This window comes from Notolepis coatsorum, assembly GCF_963971535.1.
Source record: "Notolepis coatsorum genome assembly, chromosome: 14".
NCBI classification, from domain to species: domain Eukaryota; kingdom Metazoa; phylum Chordata; class Actinopteri; order Aulopiformes; family Paralepididae; genus Notolepis; species Notolepis coatsorum.
Window position 1 is genome coordinate 45,210,878 of NC_140178.1, and position 21,670 is coordinate 45,232,547.

The 21,670-nt window shown below is 42.3% G+C and overlaps 1 protein-coding gene across 1 annotated transcript; it reads right to left on the minus strand.

Moving 5' to 3' along the window:
* Positions 1-350: 350 nt before the first annotated feature.
* LOC311240517 (zona pellucida sperm-binding protein 4-like) lies at positions 351-12,422 on the minus strand (the record flags this gene model as incomplete). The annotated part of the gene is made up of 10 exons (XM_084329094.1): positions 351-481; positions 580-711; positions 928-997; positions 1,217-1,361; positions 2,753-2,936; positions 5,200-5,553; positions 6,422-6,556; positions 11,023-11,131; positions 11,595-11,719; positions 12,395-12,422. The coding sequence occupies 10 exons, from the start codon at positions 12,420-12,422 to the stop codon at positions 351-353; spliced, it is 1,413 nt and encodes a 470-aa protein (XP_084185220.1).
* Positions 12,423-21,670: the final 9,248 nt, after the last annotated feature.

Below are 21,670 nucleotides of genomic sequence, written 5' to 3' on the forward strand. Positions count from 1 at the left end.
GTGTACTCAATTACATGACATTGGCTTCACTATGTTCCAACTGAAGTTATCAAACCACAGTAGCACACATTTCAGTACACTGAAATATAAATGAAACGGGTAAAATAACAGCTGAAAAAAGCCCACACTAAACTCTTAATTGGTTTACTGAGAACCGGATTACTGAACAGGATTGTATTAATCTGACGAAGATCCACCCGGATCGAAAACCAGTAAACCGATTAACTCAAATTCATGTGCAGGCTTTTATCTTAATTCTACTCATTGGCACTCAGCCTGGCACCTATATCTGGATGTGCGTGTCACACTGCAGTTTAAAATGACAGTTGAAGTCGTTGAACTGAAATGCTTTATTGAGATTGCTCAGTGTTTGGTGGTGTGCCATGAGCTTCCTTGTGTGGATGTCGTCTCATCATCAACAGCAGGGTCAACAGCACGGTGGCACCAACTGTGATAAGCATGTACAATGACACCTGGAACACTGAAGCACACAGGGAGAGAATAATTTAAAACAAATGCAAAAATACTGTGGGCTATGCCATATCATTTATGGGTGATTAAATGCAGAGCAGGGCCTACTTGTCCTCTGTCGTTCACATGGAGTCTCCACCTCAGTGCTATTTTGACCCAACAGCAGAGGTCCCAAAGACACGAGCTGGACCAGACTGGAGCCAGACACCACCTCTCTCCTCCGCCTCTCACCATCAGATGCTGTGGGAGGAAAAGTGCTCAAGTTACTACTTTTTAAATACCCTCTTGACATTTGTACTTTACATTGCAACTCTGTAGGAAATGTACTATTATACATAAATCTCGACTAAATAATATGGAAACAATGATGAAGGACAAAAGTGAGTTTGTGACAAAGCCAGCCATCCTCTGCAGAGAGCAGTATTTAGAAGGCCAGCGTGCAGTAGCTCCACTCACAGCTGATGGAGCAGGGCTGTGCACACTCTGTGTCCTCTGTGCAGATCTCCACCCAACAGTAGAAGATCATCTGAGGAAGAGAATAAGCAGTTGGCAAGAATTAAGGTATCTTATCAGGGCTCGAGATAAAGGACCTCCGGACATACTCAGGATAATAATAAACTTTATTTTAGACATAAATTAGCATAAAAGTAGTGTAGTGCAATCTATCCAGAACTAATTTCTTTCCAGTTATATACACAATTCTACAGTGATCAGTGCTATGGGCTGATATACGGTAACTGCCTACCTCCTCTACACTTGGATAGCCAGTCTGAGGGTCCAGGAAGGCAAAGGTCTTGACATCAAACCTCCTGATGGGGGAGTGGGAGGTGGCCGCCCCCTGGTGGTCCTCAGGGACAGAACTTCTCATGTCATCCAGAGGGTTGGGGCAGCTGGTAAGGGAGTGGAGGGGAAAAGAACATTAAAATATATAAATCAATCATGTAAAAGTGACACTCAATATTTTATGACAAAGAAATGTACTTTCAGTCTGCACTTTTTTTTCTTTTCACAAGGTAATTCAAATAGGTATTTTTGCATATGCCTCCAGGTTACACATACAGTCCCCCACACATGCATTTATTCAGAGTGATCACATGGTTGCTCGCAATAACCCTGGAGCAGTTTGGTGGTTCAGTGCCTTGCTTGAGGGCACTTAGGCAGGATCGTGGGCAACATAGATTTAATACCAGCCACCCTTCAATCACCAACTCAATGGAATACGCCCTCCTTTCCGTGCCAGGGATTGAACCAGCGACCATTCAGTTACTGGTCTGCCTCATCCTAGCTCATCTTGCCTTTTGAACTTTGTACTCCTGGTTGTCTAGTCTTGCCATTTTATATTATGTCCACTAAGTTGTTTGCCGTCACAAAATGAATTGCCCCAAAGGAACAAATAAAGTCATATTGTACTTTTAATGTGATCGGTGATGCAGCCTTTGTCAATTATGCCCCAAAATTGTGGAACACATTACCCATAAATATCAGGGAAGCCAACACGCTAGTCAGCTTAAAACCTATCTTTATCAAAGCATTCGATTAATCTTATGCCTTTATCACTGCACTTAATTACTTGCACTACTAATTTATCTGGGACTATTTTATACTGTGTATACTATGTGTTTATTATAAATTTTATGTTATCTTATCCCTGCGCCCCACTAGCTGAGGCTGGGCATCTGTGGTGAATTACGGATTCCCACAGACAGGCGGGAAGTCCGAGACTGAGCGGGGGGGGGGGGGGGGGGGGTGAAAGATTTTACAGACAAAGTTTTAGAAAGAGAGGGCGCAGAAAGGTCCTTATTGCTGTTCTATCTAGGGAACAGGAATTTCAGAACAACACAGGCCCCAATTATTTTTATTTTATGTTATTTTATGTTATTTTATTGTAATGAGATTACAATAATTCAAGAAGCCTATTGGAACGTTAGGTATCATGCTATTTGTATTATTATGTCTTTATTATGTAAAGCACTTTGAACTGCAATCCTTGTATGAAAGGTGCTATATAAATAAAGTTTATTATTAATTATTAATATAGACATTTGTATGTGCAGATTTTATTGGTTTCGCGAATACTGCAGATTAGCAACTACTAAGCTAAGCCTCTGTGAATGCAGGTCCATCGCATCCTTCAGTTTTGCCTCCGTCCTCCACCTTACTCATCATAGAGAAGTGTCCACACAGAGTGCCTTGATGCTGGGTAGGGGAAGCAGTCCTTACCCATCATAGAGAAGTGTCCACACAGAGTGCCTTGATGCTGGGTAGGCGAAGCAGTCCTTACCCATCATAGAGAAGTGTCCACACAGAGTGCCTTGATGCTGGGTAGGCGAAGCAGTCCCGTACACGCAGGGAGAGAGCGGGATCTGGGGAGGGCTCTGCGATGGAAACCTCCACATAAACCGCTTCCCGCAAGGGAAAGGTCACGGGCAACTGGTCCGCCGGGTAGAAGGAGGTGAACGACTCATCTGAAGAAAAATTCAATATAACATGTTTGAGGTCTTCTTGATCAACAGGATGAGACACCAAAAAACCTGTTAACTTTGAACTTGGCAGAAAATGTTTTGCAATGAGAAAATCTTCATAAATAAAATCTGTGCGCAAGCCCAGCAAATGTTTGCTTCCCCATCACTTCTCATAATATTTTGCCTGAAATGGGCGTTTTAATCAAGTTTAAATTACAATTCAATTACGGCGGCCGGGTAGCGCAGCGGACTAAGCGTCCGTCTACCACCGCAGAGACACTGGTATCGAATCCAGCAGTCAGCGGTGCCTCCGGCTTGGCCAGTCGTCATACTGACACAATTGGCAGTGTCAGCGGGAGGGAAGCCGGTGGGTGGTAATCTGGTCGTTGTAAACAGCAACTCCTACAGGGCGCCTGCACAGCGAGGAAGGGATCTGGGTGAGGTAGTGTGTGTGCCCTCCCACGCGTTACACTCACCCAATGAGTCCTCGCTGCCAGGTGAAAAAGAGGCTGCTGGCTGTCTCCTATGTATCGGAGGAAGCATGTGATAAGACTTCAGGGCTCCCTAGACCGGCAAGTAGGGGGCAAATGCATGCAACGACCAGGAAGGGGAGGGGGGAATTGGCATAACGACTAAATTGGGATGAGAGGAAAAGTACAAGAAAAATAGGTTGAAAAAGTGGATACAAAAAATTTAATTACAATTCAATTACGATTTTGGCTTCGCACGATCATGAAAACAAGATAATTGAGACAAAACTATTATTGTGCCGCATGCCATGGTACTCTCATCTTGTCTTGTAAATGCAGCCCACCCTTCCTTCCCAGCGGTGTGCTCCGCCTCTCCCCCCAAGCCCAAACAGTAGATTCAGCTCATGTTGAGAGGGAGGAGGGAGTAACGGCACATTTCTCCAGTTATTTTTAAACGTCTTTGTTCATTTGTAGAAAAAGACAGAAAGGGAGCCTTTGGTTGAGAAGAAATGTGAATCAGTCATCGTCATATGATGTTCTCAAATCATTGAGTAACAATGGGCCTCATTCACCAATACTCATATTTTCTTGTATTTTTTCTTAACAGTCTGTTAAGAGAAAAATAAGAAGTCACGGCCGCATTCATCAACATGTTCTTAATGTCCACATCTGTTCTTACCCAGGTTTCTTCATGAATCCCACTCATTCTTAAACTGAAATGCGCGTACACGCTCAAATCATTTGCATAGACACGCCCCGCCGGCTCCTTATAAGGTGAATGAGGTGTGTGCAAAACAGCAGAGGTTCGGGATCTGATCCATTCAACAGGAAGCGATTTGCGACTGATCTCAAAATGACACACACACGTCTCAGTGCATGCGTGTGTGTGTGTTCCTGTGGGTCGCTCATCGCATGCGTGCGTGTTAATCTGATGACAAATAAAGACTTATACTTATACATACTGTATAGTGCAAAATAAATCGTTACAGCAAAGTAGGCTTTGTCAATACTGAACGACTGCGTGCTTGTCAAGAGCCAATCGCAGTATGTTGGGAAATACCGGACCCGTCAGTCACCCGTCATCTCTCTTTGAAAGGTTCCTGTGGCTAAAACCCAGAGTGCGCTCAGAACTTGTAGGTGTGGAGCAGAGAGTTGAGGGGAGGGGAGGAGAAGAGAGGTTGTAAATATGCATTCTATGTGTATGGCCTGGGTGGCCACTGGCCAGAGCATCTAACTGTTCCAACAGCAATATATAATCCATTTCAGAAGCAGAACGCACGCAATAAGTTATAATAATAATAATTATTGAAAAGTTCTGGGTTTTAAAGTCGTATTTGGGGGCAATTGACCAATGGTTTGCTTTCAACCCATGAACTCCTTCCCCTCACCTTTTTATATATATTTTTTCTCTCTACTAAAACTGTATTGTATTGTTTGTTTTGTAAAGTGTCTTTGAGCATTAGGAAAAGCGCTATATAAATCTGATTCATTATTATTATGAATGGTAGTCTTTTTTTTATTTAATTTATTTATCTGGGTAAGAGTTTCTTATCTGGGTAAGAGTGCTCTCGACCACTCTTAGAATTTGGTCTTGCCTAAGAGAAAAGCTAAAATAGGAAAACATTGCTGAATAACAAAATAAGAGGAAATCTGTTCTTATATTGCTTCGTGAATGAGGCCCAATGTTTAATAATCGTGATTTCATTATCAGTCAAAATAATCGTGATTATGATTTTAACTAAATTTAGGCAAACTTTATAAAAAGAAGACATGTTTATCACCACCTAATTCAGTACCTTCAGCGATTCTCATCTGCACTCTGACAGTTCCCAGAGCAGTGACAGGTGGTGGGTTGGTGACAGCATATAGGGAGCGCTGGTCTGCTGTACGATCCAGGTCTGATGCATATAGAGAGCGCTGGTCTGCTGTACGATCCAGGTCTGATGCATATAGGGAGCGCTGGTCTGCTGTACGATCCAGGTCTGATGCATAAAGGGAGCGCTGGTCTGCTGCACGATCCAGGTCTGATGCATATAGGGAGCGCTGGTCTGCTGCACGGTCCAGCTCTGATGCATATAGGGAGCGCTGGTCTGCTGCACGATCCAGGTCTGATGCATATAGGGAGCGCTGGTCTGCTGCACGGTCCAGGTCTGATGCATATAGGGACCGTAGGTGTGTTGCACACTGCATGTCGGATGCCTCATATTCACACTGGACCTGAAGACTAAACTACAACTACTTGTATACTTGCCATTTGTTACTTGTTACATTGTTGTACTGTATTACATTATAGTGCAGGGCTGCCCAAACCTTTTGACATGGAGGACCAAGGGCCGAAATCACATGTTTGTCGTGGGACAAATAATAATGGACTGCTTTTACATAGTGCTTTTATCCAAAGCTCTTTACAACATATTCCTCACGTTCACCATTCACTCACATACCGACGGTAGAGGCGACCATGCAAGGTGCCAACCTGCTCATCGGGAGCGGTCTTTTCAACACGCTGCTGGGGGGAGCTGGAATCTAACTGGAACCTTCAGGTTACCAGACAACCGCTCTACCTCCTGAGCCACTGTTGCCCCAAAACAATGAACTGGACATTGATCATTGATCAACCGTAACAAGTAAATAGGCCTAATGTCAAGTGGGTTTGTACCTTGCAATAGTGAAGTGTTAAAAAAAATCCATTCTCAAGTAGTAAAACCAGACTAAACACAATATCTAATAAGTATCTGCTTTGGAGGGCCAAACATAATGTTGTGGGGGCATATTTGGCCTGCAGTCCCTACTTTGTGCAGCCCTGGTGTATAATGTACTTTATTGTATTATTATTTTATATTTTATCTGACTTATACCCATACCCAGGCACAAAAATTTGCATGGAGAGAATTTTTTAAATAGTCTGTCAAATAAACACTGAACTTATCTTGAATCACTTTCAATTCATTATCCATGTGTTCTCACCGACATGCAGATAATATACATATAACAAATATACTGTATATTTCACATTACCATTTACTTGATAATAGCAGGTTGAATCTTGAGAATCATAGCAGCATCCTAGTTGAAAACAGTCATCACTGAAGACATTCTGAGGAGCACAGTCCACCCTCAGCGCTCGTTCAGCGTCACATGTCCCAGGTGGACCTGGAGAAACACGTGAGCAGCAAACATCAATGCATTATTAGTGTCCTGCATATGAATATGTATTGTAAAATGTCAAACAACACATGAACATCACAAGGAAATTCAGTACACCCTGCCATTTTGTCCTAGGTCGCCAAGTCCCTTTCAGATTGAGAAATCAAAATAAAATGTTTCACTGGACAGTAGGGGTGTAACGGTACGGTACTTTCGGTTTCGGGGTCACGGTTCGGTAGAACAGGAAAAAAATATAAATATAATTATCTTTTATTAAGTTATACTTAGTTCCACCTAGGCTTGCCATGGTAGTCAGTGATACCGGTGTCATTCTGTGTTCAGGCATCCACTGAGTAAATTAATTGCCTACCGCCTCCGCCGGTGTATGCTTTTTAAGTTTCAGTTTCAGTTTCACTTCTAGAGTAGATTTAACTTCACGTGAAGCAGAGAAAGAAAACTCTAGAGAGGAGATGACATGTTACACAACAATGGCAGAGGATTTAAACACTGCAGCAGCTCAACTGGAGAGGAGCTGAGCAAAAGTATGTTGTGCATTTTAGTTTTTTCCTCAGATCAGCTGTGAGTGAAAGTTGTGCGGAAGAAAGTTGGTGTGTGTGTTATTTGGCGAACAAGAAAAGATTGAACATTTTCAGTAATGACCCTGCTGTCTTACAAACATATTTTGGGAAGGGGTGAATTTGGAGTTTTGAATTAAATTCTGGACGCAAAAAAAAGACTCTGATGCTCCAAGTAAAGACCATGTCTGGCCCAGACTCTGATGCTCCAAGTAAAGACCATGCCTGGACCAGACTCTGACGAGTAAAAACCCTGCCTGGACCAGACTCTGATGCTCCAAGTAAAGACCATGCCTGGACCAGACTCTGATGCTCCTGCTCCAAGTAAAGACCATGCTTGGACCAGACTCTGACGCTCCAAGTAAAGACCATGCCTGGACCAGACTCTGAGGCTCCAAGTATAGACCATGCCTGGACCAGACTCTGATGCTCGGAGTAAAAACCATGCCTGGACCAGACTCTGATGCTCCAAGTAAACATTTACTGTCCTGTATGGTTGTTCTTGACTTTAAGTTTGTTGTTGTGTTGCTATAGAAAAAGAGCTCTTTGAGCTCAAGCTTCTTACCTGGTGAAATAAAGGAGAAAAAAAAATACCATGACTGAACCAGACTCTTATGCCCCGAGTAAAGACCATGCCTGGACCAGACTGATGCTCTGAGCAAAGACCAGACTCTGAGACCTCAAAACTTACTCTAGAGAGGCCTTTAACCTAGAACTGGGGAGCTTGGACTGGTCAGATGAACTCAGTGGTACACAGGTTGAAGAAACATGGCTTGGATTCAAAACCAAATTCACAACAATACTCAACAACATGGCACCCCTAAGAACCACCAGGGTTAAAAATCACGCTGAGCCATGGATGCACACTGAAATACTGGCCGCTATGAAAACCAGAGACAAAAAATGCTCTGAACTTCATAAAAGTCAGACAAAGCTTTCCAAAAGCTCAAACAGTGAACTTCAAGCCCACGTGGTTGAACAAAAAATTCAAAGAAACAGACTAAGAAATGACGTAAACACCATGATCAAAACCTCAAAAAGAAATTTCATCAACGACAAAACTGAGGAAAACAAAAACAAACCCTGCGAACTTTGGAAATTACTCAATAATCAACTAGGCTGCAGTAAAAAAAAACTTAAAACCAGATTCTCAAACATAAAGACGGACAACACGCTCATCACAGACAAGCTGGATGTAGCCAATTACTTAAACATCTTCTTCACAAACATAGCCACAACACTGGTAAACAAACTACCCTCCCACTCAGGGCATTATGGGGTAGAACACATAGTAGCATACTACAAAAATCTAGGGGTCCACAAAGACGACTTCAAACTTGAAATGGTAACAACCGATGAGGTACTCAAAAAACATCCCCTCCAAATTCCTCAGAGACTCAGCAGCCGCCATCACCCCAGTCATCACACACATAATAAACCTCTCTATAAAACAGGGACACGTCCCCAAGGACTTCAAAATTGCGAGAGTGACCCCCCTGCACAAAAAGGGCAGCAAATTAGACCCAGGCAACTACCGCCCTGTTTCTATTCTTACCTCCATCTCGAAAGTCATGGAGAAAATAGTCTACGAACAGGTCGAAAAGTATCTGGCGGAAAAAAAAATCTAATCTACGAATTCCAATCTGGCTTCAGAACGTCCCACTCCACTGACACATGCCTCCTCTATTTGAACGACCACATCAAACAAGAGGTGGACGCGGGCAAATACTGCGGCATGGTCATGCTGTACCTACAAAAGGCCTTCGACACTGTCAATCACTCCATTCTGATTGACAAACTAAAAGCAATTGGTTTTGATAGTTTATCAGTGAGCTGGATGCAATCCTACCTGGAGGGGAGAGAACAGATGGTAGAGGTAAACGGTACTCTATCCCCCCCCCTCACAGTGAGCTGTGGTGTTCCACAAGGAAGCATACTAGGACCGCTACTCTTCCTAATTTATGCAAATGACATGTCGTCAGCCTGTGACTGCAACTTGTTCCTGTTTGCGGACGACTCAGCCCTGCTGGTCTCTGACAAGAACAAGTTGCAGGTTGAAAAAACCCTCAGCTCGGAACTAGGCAAAATCTGCATATGGCTAGCTGATAACAAACTATCATTACACATGGGCAAAACAGAGTCCATTCTCTTCGGTTCAAATAACAAACTCAGCAAGACCGACCGCTTCTCAGTTGCAGTGGGTGACAATATTGTCACAAGGAAAGACGAAATTACCTACCTGGGTTCCATCCTAGAGGCAAATCTTTCCTGTGACAAAATGGCATCCAATGTAATAAAAAAAGTCAACCAACTAACTAGATTCTTGTACCGGATCTCCTCTCTGGTAAACAAGAATACCCTGAAGAGGCAGGAGCACTCGTTCAAGGGTACTACGACTATGCGTGCACCTCATGGTACCAAAGCACCTCAAAGGCGCTTAAAACAAAATTACAAACATCACAAAACAAACTGGTCAGACTACTACTTGACCTTACCCCCAGAACCCACCTCACCCCTGCCCACTTTGACAACCTAGGATGGCTTAGAGTAGACGACAGAGTACAGCAACTTGCAATGGGCCTGGTCTACAAGATACACTATACGACTAAGGTACCCATGTACATGTCAAAATACTTCCCAAAGGTCAGTGAATACCACAACCACTACACCAGAGGAAGCTCAACAAATCATGTTAAACCCAGATTCGGCTCAAACAAGGGACTAAACACGTTTCGCAATTATGCCACATCAATGTGGAACGCCCTACCCAAAGCTGTAAAGGAATGTGAATCCCTACCCACATTCAAAACCGCTCTTAAAGAGGACCTACGGGAGGCTGCAATTCGAAACTGGCCACCGTAAATGCCCAATACCCCCACCACCTCCTAATAGACAGTCTCCTCCCCACCGCATGTATATATTCCCTCCCCGCCGTATGTATATTTCTCTCCCACCCACCCACCCCCTCCTCCTAATGTACAGTCCCCTCCCCATCATATGTATATACTCTGTCAGGATCTAGGGGTAACAGTACTGTATATTTGAATACCGTTTAAGTCACAAATGTATCAGTACTAAATACCTATATGTCCCTATGCCATAAATGTCATGCATGTTGTGTATGTCATAAATGTCTATATGAATTGAAAATGGGGGACCCTGATGGAAACAAGACAAACGTCTTTCTCAGGTCTGCATCCCCTTAACAATTGTGTGTATTGAGCCGTACTGTATTGTACCCATTCTGCAATCTGTTAAATAAAGTTTTCATTCATTCATTCATTCATGCTCTGAGTAAAAACCATGCCTGGACCATAAGGACCAGACCCTGAAACAAAACAATTTCTGTGAGAACTGTAGTGTCAAGACATGTGGCTACACAAGACAACATTTTGATTGGTAGACAAAGTTTAATTATTGTTAAATATCAGATTTACATTGGATATTAATACAATTCTAATTTTTACATTTAGTCATTTAGCTGACGCTTTTATCCAAAGCGACTTACAAGTTCTAATTGTTCTGAATCCAACAGTACCAAGCATTTTATATAATTCCTTGTTGTTTTTGAGATAGTCATTTCTGTATGATACTATATTGTTTTTAATTCAACATTTTCTACCAATTAAGGCATGATAAATATGTGATAAATATGTGAAATCACATGTTTTTATTTTGTCTTGTGTAGCCACGTCTTGACAGTTCCTCACAGCAAATATTGTGTTTCTACCTCCAACAGAAAAGAAATTAATGTATGAAACCCATATACAATCTATAGAAAACAGGATGTTAACGCTGTAGCCTCATACGTTGACCAATTTGAAACATTCCAAGTGATTTGTGTAAAGGAAATTATAAAATTCCACTATGGACATTAAATATAAGATCTCCACTCACGTTTGGGCCTCTGGCTACGCGTCTTGATCAGGGGGCAGCTGATGTTGACTCTGAACGACTGGTCCTCTCCAGTCAGCCGCACCACCAGAGATATGACCACGGTCACACCCTGTTGGTCAAAGGGTTCATCATAGCATGAATATTAAGGAGACATGCATGCAATCCTCCTTTTTCTCTCAGACACATAAGGTGCAATAGAGCTAAGTATTTTTTAATGTTTTGGCTCTGCACACAGCACATTGGATTTGAAATGTAGGCTTTCAACTTTAATTTGAGGGTGTTTACATCAATATTGGGTGAACCATGTAGGAATTGTAGCTCTTTCTATACATAGCTTCCCCATTAAACTGAATTTGGGTGTAGCGCCTTTCTCTCTCTCTCACACACACATAGGTTACATCAATCTGGGTGTAACATCCTCTCTCACACATCCCCGTTTCCCTTATCCCAACACTCAAGAGAGAGAGAGAGAGAGAGAAAGAGAGATTACATTATTTCAATCAGGGTGTAACATGCATGCAATCCTCTCTGCATCCCTGTACCTCTCCCTTTCGAGAGAGAGAGAAAACTACCTCTATCTGGGTATAGCAGCTGTCATATCTGCTTGTGAATGTCAGGTCTCCATTCTTTCCTCGGCCCTTCCATGCGCCACATTGTTCTTTAGCTTCAGGCACAAGGACTTTTGCCCCCGACAGGTCTGGGAAAGTTAAGAAAAGGCAGATATGACGTGTGTCGATATCAAATTAACTTGATTTTATTCAGTTGTCGTTGTCATTTACGATCTAGCTGATGATTACTGAAGCAACTTCGACAAAGTAATTGTATTTATCCGCGGAAGAAATAATAGACTGTGTTGATAAAACGATATGCTCTCTCCTTACCTTTCACGTGAAGATCTCGCACCAGTGGGCCAAACACTGCACGGATTTGTCGGCTAGAGCACCTGACTTTCGGCAGGGCGTCTGCTTTATTCTTCTCTGGAGTTGTTTCCTTCTGAACAAGTGCAACGCATAAACAACATTGAGCTGTAAATGCAACCGTAAATACAATTAAAGATAATTTAAGTGAAAGATTCATATTTTGGTTTGAATGTTTTCGAATTAATTATATGCCTGCCCGTACAATTTTGTACCAAATTCTTTGTTGGTTGAACGTAGTTTTGTGACGCTCAACACGACCCAGTCCACAATGCTTCGTCTTAATTAGTGCTAATAAGTACTTGCTGTGTTCTCATCAGGGGAATCTGGCGAAGCAGTGCTATCGGCCCACATAAACGATTTATAGAAACAAATGAAATTTGTCCAGTATTTTATCAATATTTACACGTTTAATCTATTGTGATCCTGAGGCCCATTTGCTCGGAATTATTTACCATTTTTGCTCTTTTCACCATTCTTCATAAACGCAGTTGGAAATACTTGATTGGAACAAAAGCTAAGTTTGTGCATCTTAATATCCAAAGATGTTATAATAAGGACAAAATAGTCTCATTAACTGAAAAGTCAGTGCAAATAATAGGCCTTCACGTGGTTTTCTTGACAGCTCCTTTCTCCTCAAGGAGCGAGCAAATGAAATCATTGCATAACTTCAAGGCCACCCTCTCCCCCGCTCTCATCATCCCTATGGCAATCCTTGTACCCACCCTTTACATAACCAAGCTCTTATTATCTGCTATTGCTTTGGTCACCTCATTATCAGTGCGTGGTCCTCACCATTTATACCCTCGGTACATAGTCCTGCCCAAAGGCTCTGGCATTAGAACTGGAGTTGGTCCCCAGGCCTGACTGTGGCTGCCCACTGTGTTCGGATGGGTTAAATGCAGAGGTCAAATGTCCTGGTATATGCAAAATTGCACTTGACAAATAAAGAGATTATTTAGAGTTTTCTTTTGTTATTTCTAACTGATCTGTTGAAAAAGTGAAGCTTGTTTTCAATGAGGTTTCCCTATTAAAGGTGCCAGCGTTCATTCCTCAGGGACTGACATTTGGAATGAATAAAAACAAGAAATTATTTATCTGCTAGTCCAGTGATAAGTACATATTGAATTCTTATTAATCTCATCATATGATCAATGCCCCATTTCATCAGGGATAGATCACAGGTTGGAGTTAGTTTATTAGCTTATTCAGAGAACAGACTTTCATAATTTTAGTTAGTCTTTTCCATGACACATATTCTGGCTACACGTGATGGACTATTATAGAACAGCAGTTGCCTCACACATTTACATTTACATTTAGTAATTTAGCTGACGCTTTTATCCAAAGCGACTTACAAGTTCTGTATGACAGGTCATCAGGAAGGGCACAACTCTATCAGCTGAGTAACAATGTTCATCAAAGTGTTGAGTGCTACAGTGTAGGTTAGTTTATTAGGACAAGCGCATGACAGTAAGGTTAGTTAGGGTTAGATTTTAGTTTTTATAATTTTTTTTATTTTAAATTTTTTTTCAGATAATGGTTGAAGAAGTGTATCTTTAGTCGACGGCGAAAGATTGGACGGGTTTCGTCTGTCCTAACTGGAGTGGGTAGTTCATTCCACCATTGTGGGGCAAGGACTGAGAATAGGCGACTTCTCTTTGATGACCCTCCCGGAGTTTAGTTTAGTTTAGTTTATTCGGATCCCCATTAGCCATTGCCACAGGCATAGGCTACTATTACTGGGGTCCACACACAGGAGTAGGTCTGAGGCGGCCAGAAGATGCAGAGCGTAGGGGTCTTGAGGGTGTGTAGTTAGAGACCATTGACCGGAGGTAGGCGGGAGCGGTTCCCTTTGCCGCACGGTATGCCAGGTCGAGGGCCTTGAAGCTGATTCATGCAGCAATGGAGAGCCAGTGCAGGTCCCTAAGAAGTGTGTGACATGGGCCGACTTCGGTAGGTTTGAGATCAGGCGGGCCACTGCGTTCTGAATGAGTTGAAGAGGCTTGGTGGCAGTGGCCGGGAGGCCAGCAAGCAGTGCGTTGCAGTAGTCGAGGCGGCAGATAACTGTTGATTGGACGAGGGAATTGGGTGGCTTCTTTTGTCAGGAAGGGGCGGATCCTTCTGACGTTGCTCTGGTTGGTTCTGGTTGTCGCTGCGATGTGAGCAGAGAAGTTCAACTGGTCCTCGAGGACAACAAGGTTCTTGGCGGTCGGGGACGCGGTCACAGTTGCATTTTTGACTGTGATGGAAAGGTTGGTCAGGGGGGAGGATTTGTCCGGCAGGTGGAGCAATTCTGTTTTGCTTAGGTTCAGTTTGAGGTGGTTGGTCGTCATCCATTCGGAGATGTCGGACAGACAGGCCGAGATCCGCTCAGAGACGTGGATATCTGAGGGAGGGAAGGAGAGGAAGAGTTGAGTATCATCGGCATAACAATGATACGAGAAGCGATGAGACGTGATAATGTTACCCAGTGATTTAGTGTAGAGGGAGAAGAGAAGGGGTCCTAGGACCGAGCCCTGGGGGACACCCATCCACAGGGGGCGGATGGCCGACAGGGTCCCTCTCCATGACACTTGGTAGGAGTGGGCTTAGACTGGGCAATTAATCTGGGCCCTGCATGGGTTAACCCTCTGAGTCACGCATGCGTTAACCATAGGCTCTGTGTGGGTTAACCGTGTGGATCATAAAAGGGCAACCCCATCAGCTGTGGGGTCTGTATATGGGCTGCATTATTGTACCTGCTTGATGCTGGGAGACTGAAGATCAAATTAATCTTTTCTGTGTATCTTGCATGTTCTATCGCAGGCAAAGTGGAAATATACTTACTTGACAGCGTCTTTCGTTAATTTACAAACTAATTAAATTCTGGTGGTGGTGGCGATCAATTGGTGATGTTTTACACAGTGGCGGAAAGTAAAATTCTGAGGTACTTGTACTTCACTTGAGTATTTACATTTTAGGGAACTTAAACGTAATATTGTACTTTTACTCCACTACATTTATCTGAACCCATCAGTTACTAGTTACTTTGAAGAAAAACATTTAGCATAGCACGGTGGGCAGCACAGTGGTTAGTGCTGTTGCCTCACAGCAAGACGGTCCTGCGTTCAAAACCCCAGCAGGCGGGCTTTCTGTATGGAGTTTGCATGTTCTCCCTGTGTTAGCGTGGGTTTCCTCTGGGTACTCCAGTTTCCTCCCACACCAAAAGACATGCATGTTAGGTTTCCTGCCATTGCTCTTGCCCAAGGTACTAGCATTACAACTGGAGTTGGTCCCCGGGTGCCGCACTATGTGTGGCTGCCCACTGCTCCTAAGGATGGGTCAAATGCAGAGAAATAATTTCCCCAAGGGGATTAATAAAGGTTCAACTTAAATTTAAAATGAATGAAGATTATGTACTTTCACATTTGAAACCTGCCAACTTCAAGAAGACATAAACAAAGCAGCATAACTGGACCAGATACCACTTTAACATAACCTTTAGAGGTCAACGGTTGATTGATTGATTGATTGAAAATTGTATTAACAGATTGCAGAATGGGTACAATACAGTACAGCTCAATACACACACAATTGTTAACGGGATGCAGACCAGAGAAAGACTTTCATCTTGTTTACATCAGGGTCCCACATTTTCAATTAATCATAACATATATGACATACATGACATACAGGTAGACAGTACTGTTGCATCTAGACATTTATGACATACCAGATCTACAAATATACAGTAGGGCCTACTGTTTATGAGTACAAAAAGAGTCTAAAAAGAGAGTATATACATTTGAGGGAGAAGAAACTGTACATTGATTGGAGGATGGTGGGTAGGTGGGGTGGGGGGTAACTGTACATTGGAGATGGTTGGAGGGGGGGGGGGTTGAAATTGTATATTGGAGGCGGTTGGGTTTGGACATTTACAGGGGCGAGTCTCCCGCAGGTGCTCTTTGAGAGTGGTTTTGAAGGTGGGTACACAGTGACATATTGTAATCAAGGCCCCCTGTAATATCCCAACAAATACATGTAAAAAAGACAGTATGCTTTGATTTCACATTCATTTTCAATAAATGTGTCCTCGTCACTCGGTCGAGCTCCAGCTCTGTCACTCAATGACTTTTCCTAAAAGTACCAGTTTTATCTGGCACGCAGGGACCGAAACTAAAGCCCGCCGCCCGCCAGGGGCGGGCTGTTTTTACCTTTGGCGCATGACACTTAGAGGGCTGCCCGCCGTGTGGCGTGTAGACGTGTAGTTCATAACTTCATAACGATACTCTTGTGCGAGTACAGATTATAGCCGCTCGTCTTTTTTTTCTCCGCCGCGAGATCGTTAAAAAACTACAAGTCCCACATCGCACTCAAGTCAACGGTCCAATCACAGTAGAGTGACGTAACTGGTTTCATGAGAAAAAAAGCAAATGACCAATCGGAAGCTATCATTTGGCTTGTTTACTTCCATCTGCTCTAGTCTATATCGGACCTCCAAGAGCTAACGTTACTGTTTAAACAATGACCCAGTCAACTATTCACTTAGTTTAATACATGACGAGGCATTGTCTAACGGTATCTAGCTGGCTAGCTACTGATAGCTGCTGATATCAACAAATGCTCCAGCAATAGTCTACTCGAGTGCATAATACCTCCGGTCCCTCGTTAGCTAGCTTAGCTAGCTCACGTTGATCCATCTGTCCCAGTAAACTAAATTGTCTTAACGTTATCTACCGGGCTAGCAGTAGCTACAGATAGCTCCTGATATCAATGTCTTATAACATTGATTGAATGCGTATTCTAGATGAGGGCATGTTGAATGTGATTTGACAAAAGAACGGTAACGTTATAAATAGGTCCAGCTGCATCGCCGCCTTCGCCGGAGAATCCTTGCATGCTGAATGTAGGGTCTAGCTGAATATAGGGTCTAGCTGCAGGGCCGGAGAATCCTTGCTGGAGCTGGAGGCTACTCAAGTATACACACAGACAGTGGAGCTGTTTGCAGATAGCAAGCATTTTGACTTATTGCGTGGTGGCGATGTCTCGCAGATAATACAACTACAAGTATGATTATATAATATATATTTTATTTAAAAAATTTTTTTTATATAAAATATATATATATATTTTTTTAATCAAAAAAATTTTGGCAGGTAAGAAATATGCTTGGCGGGTAGACTCTTCCCATCTACCCGCCACTGGCCGGTGAGTCAAAAAGTTAATTTCGCTCCCTGCTGGCACGGTTTCTGAAATTAAAAAATTACTTGAGGAAAATGTAATTAGAACGTTATTCCACATATATGGAATATATATGTGCAAAGTCACAGCACTTTGCGAGTGTCTAGCGCAGGGGTGGCCAACTTGTGGCTCTTCCATCCAAAAAATAAAATAAAAGATTATAATATTTTTATTTATTATAATATTATTATTATTATTATTTTTTTTTTTTTGTTACTCAAACCTGTGGTAAACCTCATATTTTTATATTAAGAGGTAATTATATAGTTTACACTGTTTATTTTTCTCATATAAGCTGTGGGGTCATCTGACCCCTTCCGGTGACATTTTCTCCATGGCTGTGCTAGTGTTAAGGTCCCCCTATATCATAAAAAAAATCAATAGAGACCGTATTATATCCCCAATTATCATATCATATCAGGTATCATTGGAAAGCCACACTCATTGGCTACAACCCTGTCCAAAGATTTTCGAGATCGCCAAATGATTGACGGAGCTAGAGCCCCGGGAGTTGGGGGTGGTAATGTGTACTTTTGCACACTTTGGGGCACGCCTCACATATCGGCATGTAACTCGAGAACCGCTGAATGGATTTTGTCACCTGAAAGGGCAATCGACAGGCAACAAATTGCGCTTTAATTCTATCTATATTATATTAAAAGAAATGCACACCCGAGCCACTAGAGGTCGGCAAAGAATAGTCCACATGTGGGCCCTTGGATGTTAAGAGGTTAATGTTTTTAAATATATTTTTTTGTAGCCAAGAGTAAAGACCATAACCCTATCAAAAACAGTAGTCAAAGTGTATATTTTCATTTTTACCGATTTATCGGAAATACGAATTTATCAGAAAATGCTAATTATCGTAAAAACAGCAAGGAAATGACTAAATCCAGATTCAACCCTGCCATTGAAAAGAGGAGCATTTTCCCTATCCATAGATGTATGATTTGGCCATAATAAGGTCAAGGTCAAGTTCAAGGTAAAATACGATTATAGTTAATTACTGTATCTACAAATCCTTCTGTTTAATCATCTTCCCTTTATTCATTTGCTTAGATGTTTTGTACACATGATCTCAATAAGGTGGTGAATGAGCTCAGTGAGCATTTTCTCGTACCCTGCAGATTTAACATGGTATTATTCACCATCAAAGATGCAAAAATAAATCATAATTTATATTCTCCTTTTCTTCATTACAATTTACTCAGCCTAGTAACAGACACAATATTTCTGACACTGGAAATACATACCCCCAGGTCCCTAGATGTTCCTAGATACCAAGAACATGCAAATTGACCTTGCAGAAGTGGAGCAATCTTCCATTTACTTAGGCATGTACCTTTAGGCGAAATATTCCTACAGCTTAACAGGTTAATTATTATTTCACAATAAAATACTGCAATCAAAATCCTCTGTAATATCACATCAGATTTTGTAATCTCACAATAGCATAGCAATATTTCACATAATTTAATTATTATTTCACAATAAAATACTGCAATCAAAATCCTCTGTAATATCACATCAGATTTTGTAATCTCACAATAGCATAGCAATATTTCACAGCATTTAAGAGTGTCATATTACAGCACCTGTGTAGTCTGCGTCACGATATATATATATATATAATATATATATATATATGCGCGTCACTGCTACTACACTGAAAAAACGGGAAAGAGCAGGTCTTTGAATTTACATCAATACAGTTAGTATATGCAACAAATTCATTTATAATCCTTTTGTGATCATGTTTCAAGTAAACTTCCGTTGTTTAAGGAGAATGTTGAATTTACTGGTTTCTCTACCCAACCCCAACCCCCCCCCCCCCCCCCCCCCCACACACACACTCAAAAAAATTAAACCCCACTGTTGTTGGTTTTAATAAATCGTCTTTTATTGGATTTACTCAACAAATGCAAGTTTCCAAGTGTAATTGAGTCAGTTGTGTTATTTTAACGAAACAATGGGTCTTGGCAATTTTACTCAATGGCTGTACATTGAGTCGATGCAAAATTCTTGAGTAAAACGCAGTCGATTGTCCCTCTATTGATGCCGTACATCTGCGAAGTGCCCCGCCCGCTTCCACCAGCTCCCAATCTCCCAATTTCTATTGGAGCAGCATGGTCACGCCTACTCTGCCCACAATTTAAAAATCTGACGCCAGTTAACGGCGCCATTCTTCTCTAATAGTCTCTGCAAGTAGCAAGAGCGATATTTTTCTTCACTTGGATGATTCACATTCCTTTACAGCTTTGGGTAGGGCGTTCCACATTGATGTGGCATAATTGCGAAACATGTTTAGTCCCTTGTTTGAGCCGAATCTGGGTTTAACATGATTTGTGGAGCTCCCACTGGTGTTGTGGTCGTGGTATTCACTGACCTTTGGGAAGTATTTTGACATGTACATGGGTACCTTAGTGGTGTAGTGTATCTTGTAGACCAGGCCCATTGCAAGTTGCTGTACTCTGTCGTCTACTCTAAGCCAAAGGTTGTCAAAGTGGGCAGGGGAGAGGTGGGTTCTTGGAGTAAGGTCAAGCAGTAGTCTGACCAGTTTGTTTTGAGATGTTTGTAATTTAGTTTTTAGCGCCTTTGAGGTGCTTTGGTACCATGAGGTGCAAGCATAGTCGTAGTACCCTTGAATGAGTCTTCAGGGTATTCTTGTTTACCAGAGAGGAGATCCGGTACAAGAATCTAGTTCTTTGGTTGACTTTTTTTTTATTACATTGGATGCCATTTTGTCACAGGAAAGATTTGCCTCTAGGATGGAATCCAATCCAGGTATGTAATTTCATCTTTCCTTGTGACAATATTGTCACCCACTATAACTGAGAATCCGTCGGTCTTGCTGAGTTTGTTATTTGATCCGAAGAGAATGGACTCTGTTTTACACAGGTGTAATGATAGTTTGTTATCAGCGAGCCAGGTGCAGATTCTGCAGAGTTCCGAGCTGAGGGTTTTTTCAAACTGTAACTTGTTCTTGTCAGAGACCAGCAGGGCTGAGTCGTCCGCGAACAGGAACACGTTGCAGTCACAAGCTGACGACATGTCATTCGCATAAATTAGGAACAGTAACGGTCCTAGTATGCTTCCTTGTGGAACACCACAGCTCACTGGGAGGGGGGGGGGGATAGAGTACCGTTTACCTCCACCATCTGTTCTCTCCCCTCCAGACTATCAAAACCAATTGCTTTTAGCTTGTCAATCAGAATGGAGTGATTGACAGTGTCAAAGGCCTTTTGTAGGTCCAGCATGACTATGCCGCAGTATTTGCCCGCGTCCACCTCTTGTTTGATGTGGTCATTCAAATAGAGAAGGCATGTGTCAGTGGAGTGGGATGTTCTGAAGCCAGATTGGAATTCGTAGATTAGATTTTTTTCCGCAAGGTACTTTTCGACCTGTTCATATATTATTTTTTCCATGACTTTCGAGATGGAGGTAAGAATAGAAACAGGGCGGTAGTTGCCTGGGTCCAATTTGCTGCCCTTTTTGTGCAGGGGGGTTACTCTCGCAATTTTGAAGTCTTTGGGTACGTGTCCCTGTTTTATGGAGAGGTTTATTATGTGTGTGATGACTGGGGTGATGGCGGCTGCTGAGTCTCTGAGGAATTTGGAGGGGATATTGTCATGGCCATTGGCCAGTGGCCTTGTTAGGTTGGAGGGCTCTGTTTTTTGAGTACCTCAGCTGTTGTTACCATTTCTAGTTTGAAATCGTCTTTGCGGACCTCTAGGATGTGTTCTACCCCAAAATGCCCTGAGTGGGAGGGTAGTTTATTTGGTGAATTTGGTTTTGAAACTAAGCCATGTTTCTTCAACCACTGAGCTATTCTGACCAGTCCAGACTCTCCAGTTCTAGGTTAAAGGCCTCGCTAGAGTAGGTTTTGAGGTCTCTAGATGTGACTGTTTTGTGACAGTCGGCCTTTTGTTTTAGCTTTTTGCGGGTACAGAATATCATCGCTTAACCTGCATGCTATAACCCCTTTATTGGAGATCCTGGAATTGTCAGAGGTCAGAATGAGATCAATGGTAGTCTGTGTTGATTCACATATTCATGTGGGTTGGGTGATTAGCTGGCTGCTTTTCGTTGCATATCCGTCCTCAGCTCCAGCTAAGCACTATCATAAAAGCCATTTTGTTCTGGCGGTCTGTAAATTGTGCCGACTAGAACAGATTTAGCCCTTTCAAATAGAATTTCCACCCATACAGTTTCAATTTCCTCATGATATAGGTCAGACAGTAAGGTTAATGAATTTGGTATCCTTGTTGTATGCAGACACCACCTCCAGTCCATACTTGTTTCTATGGCAGGGTTAAATGCTCCAAATCACTGTCTGGAATACACAAACATCATGTAGATGTATACTTTTACTTGTGATAATTAAATACATTCAATATTACATACTTATCTACTTTTACTTAAGTCGAATTTTAAATGGAGGACTTTTACTGATACCAGTATTTGTTTTCCCGGTGGCGAAGTGCTGTGACGCAGAGTACCAAAGTACC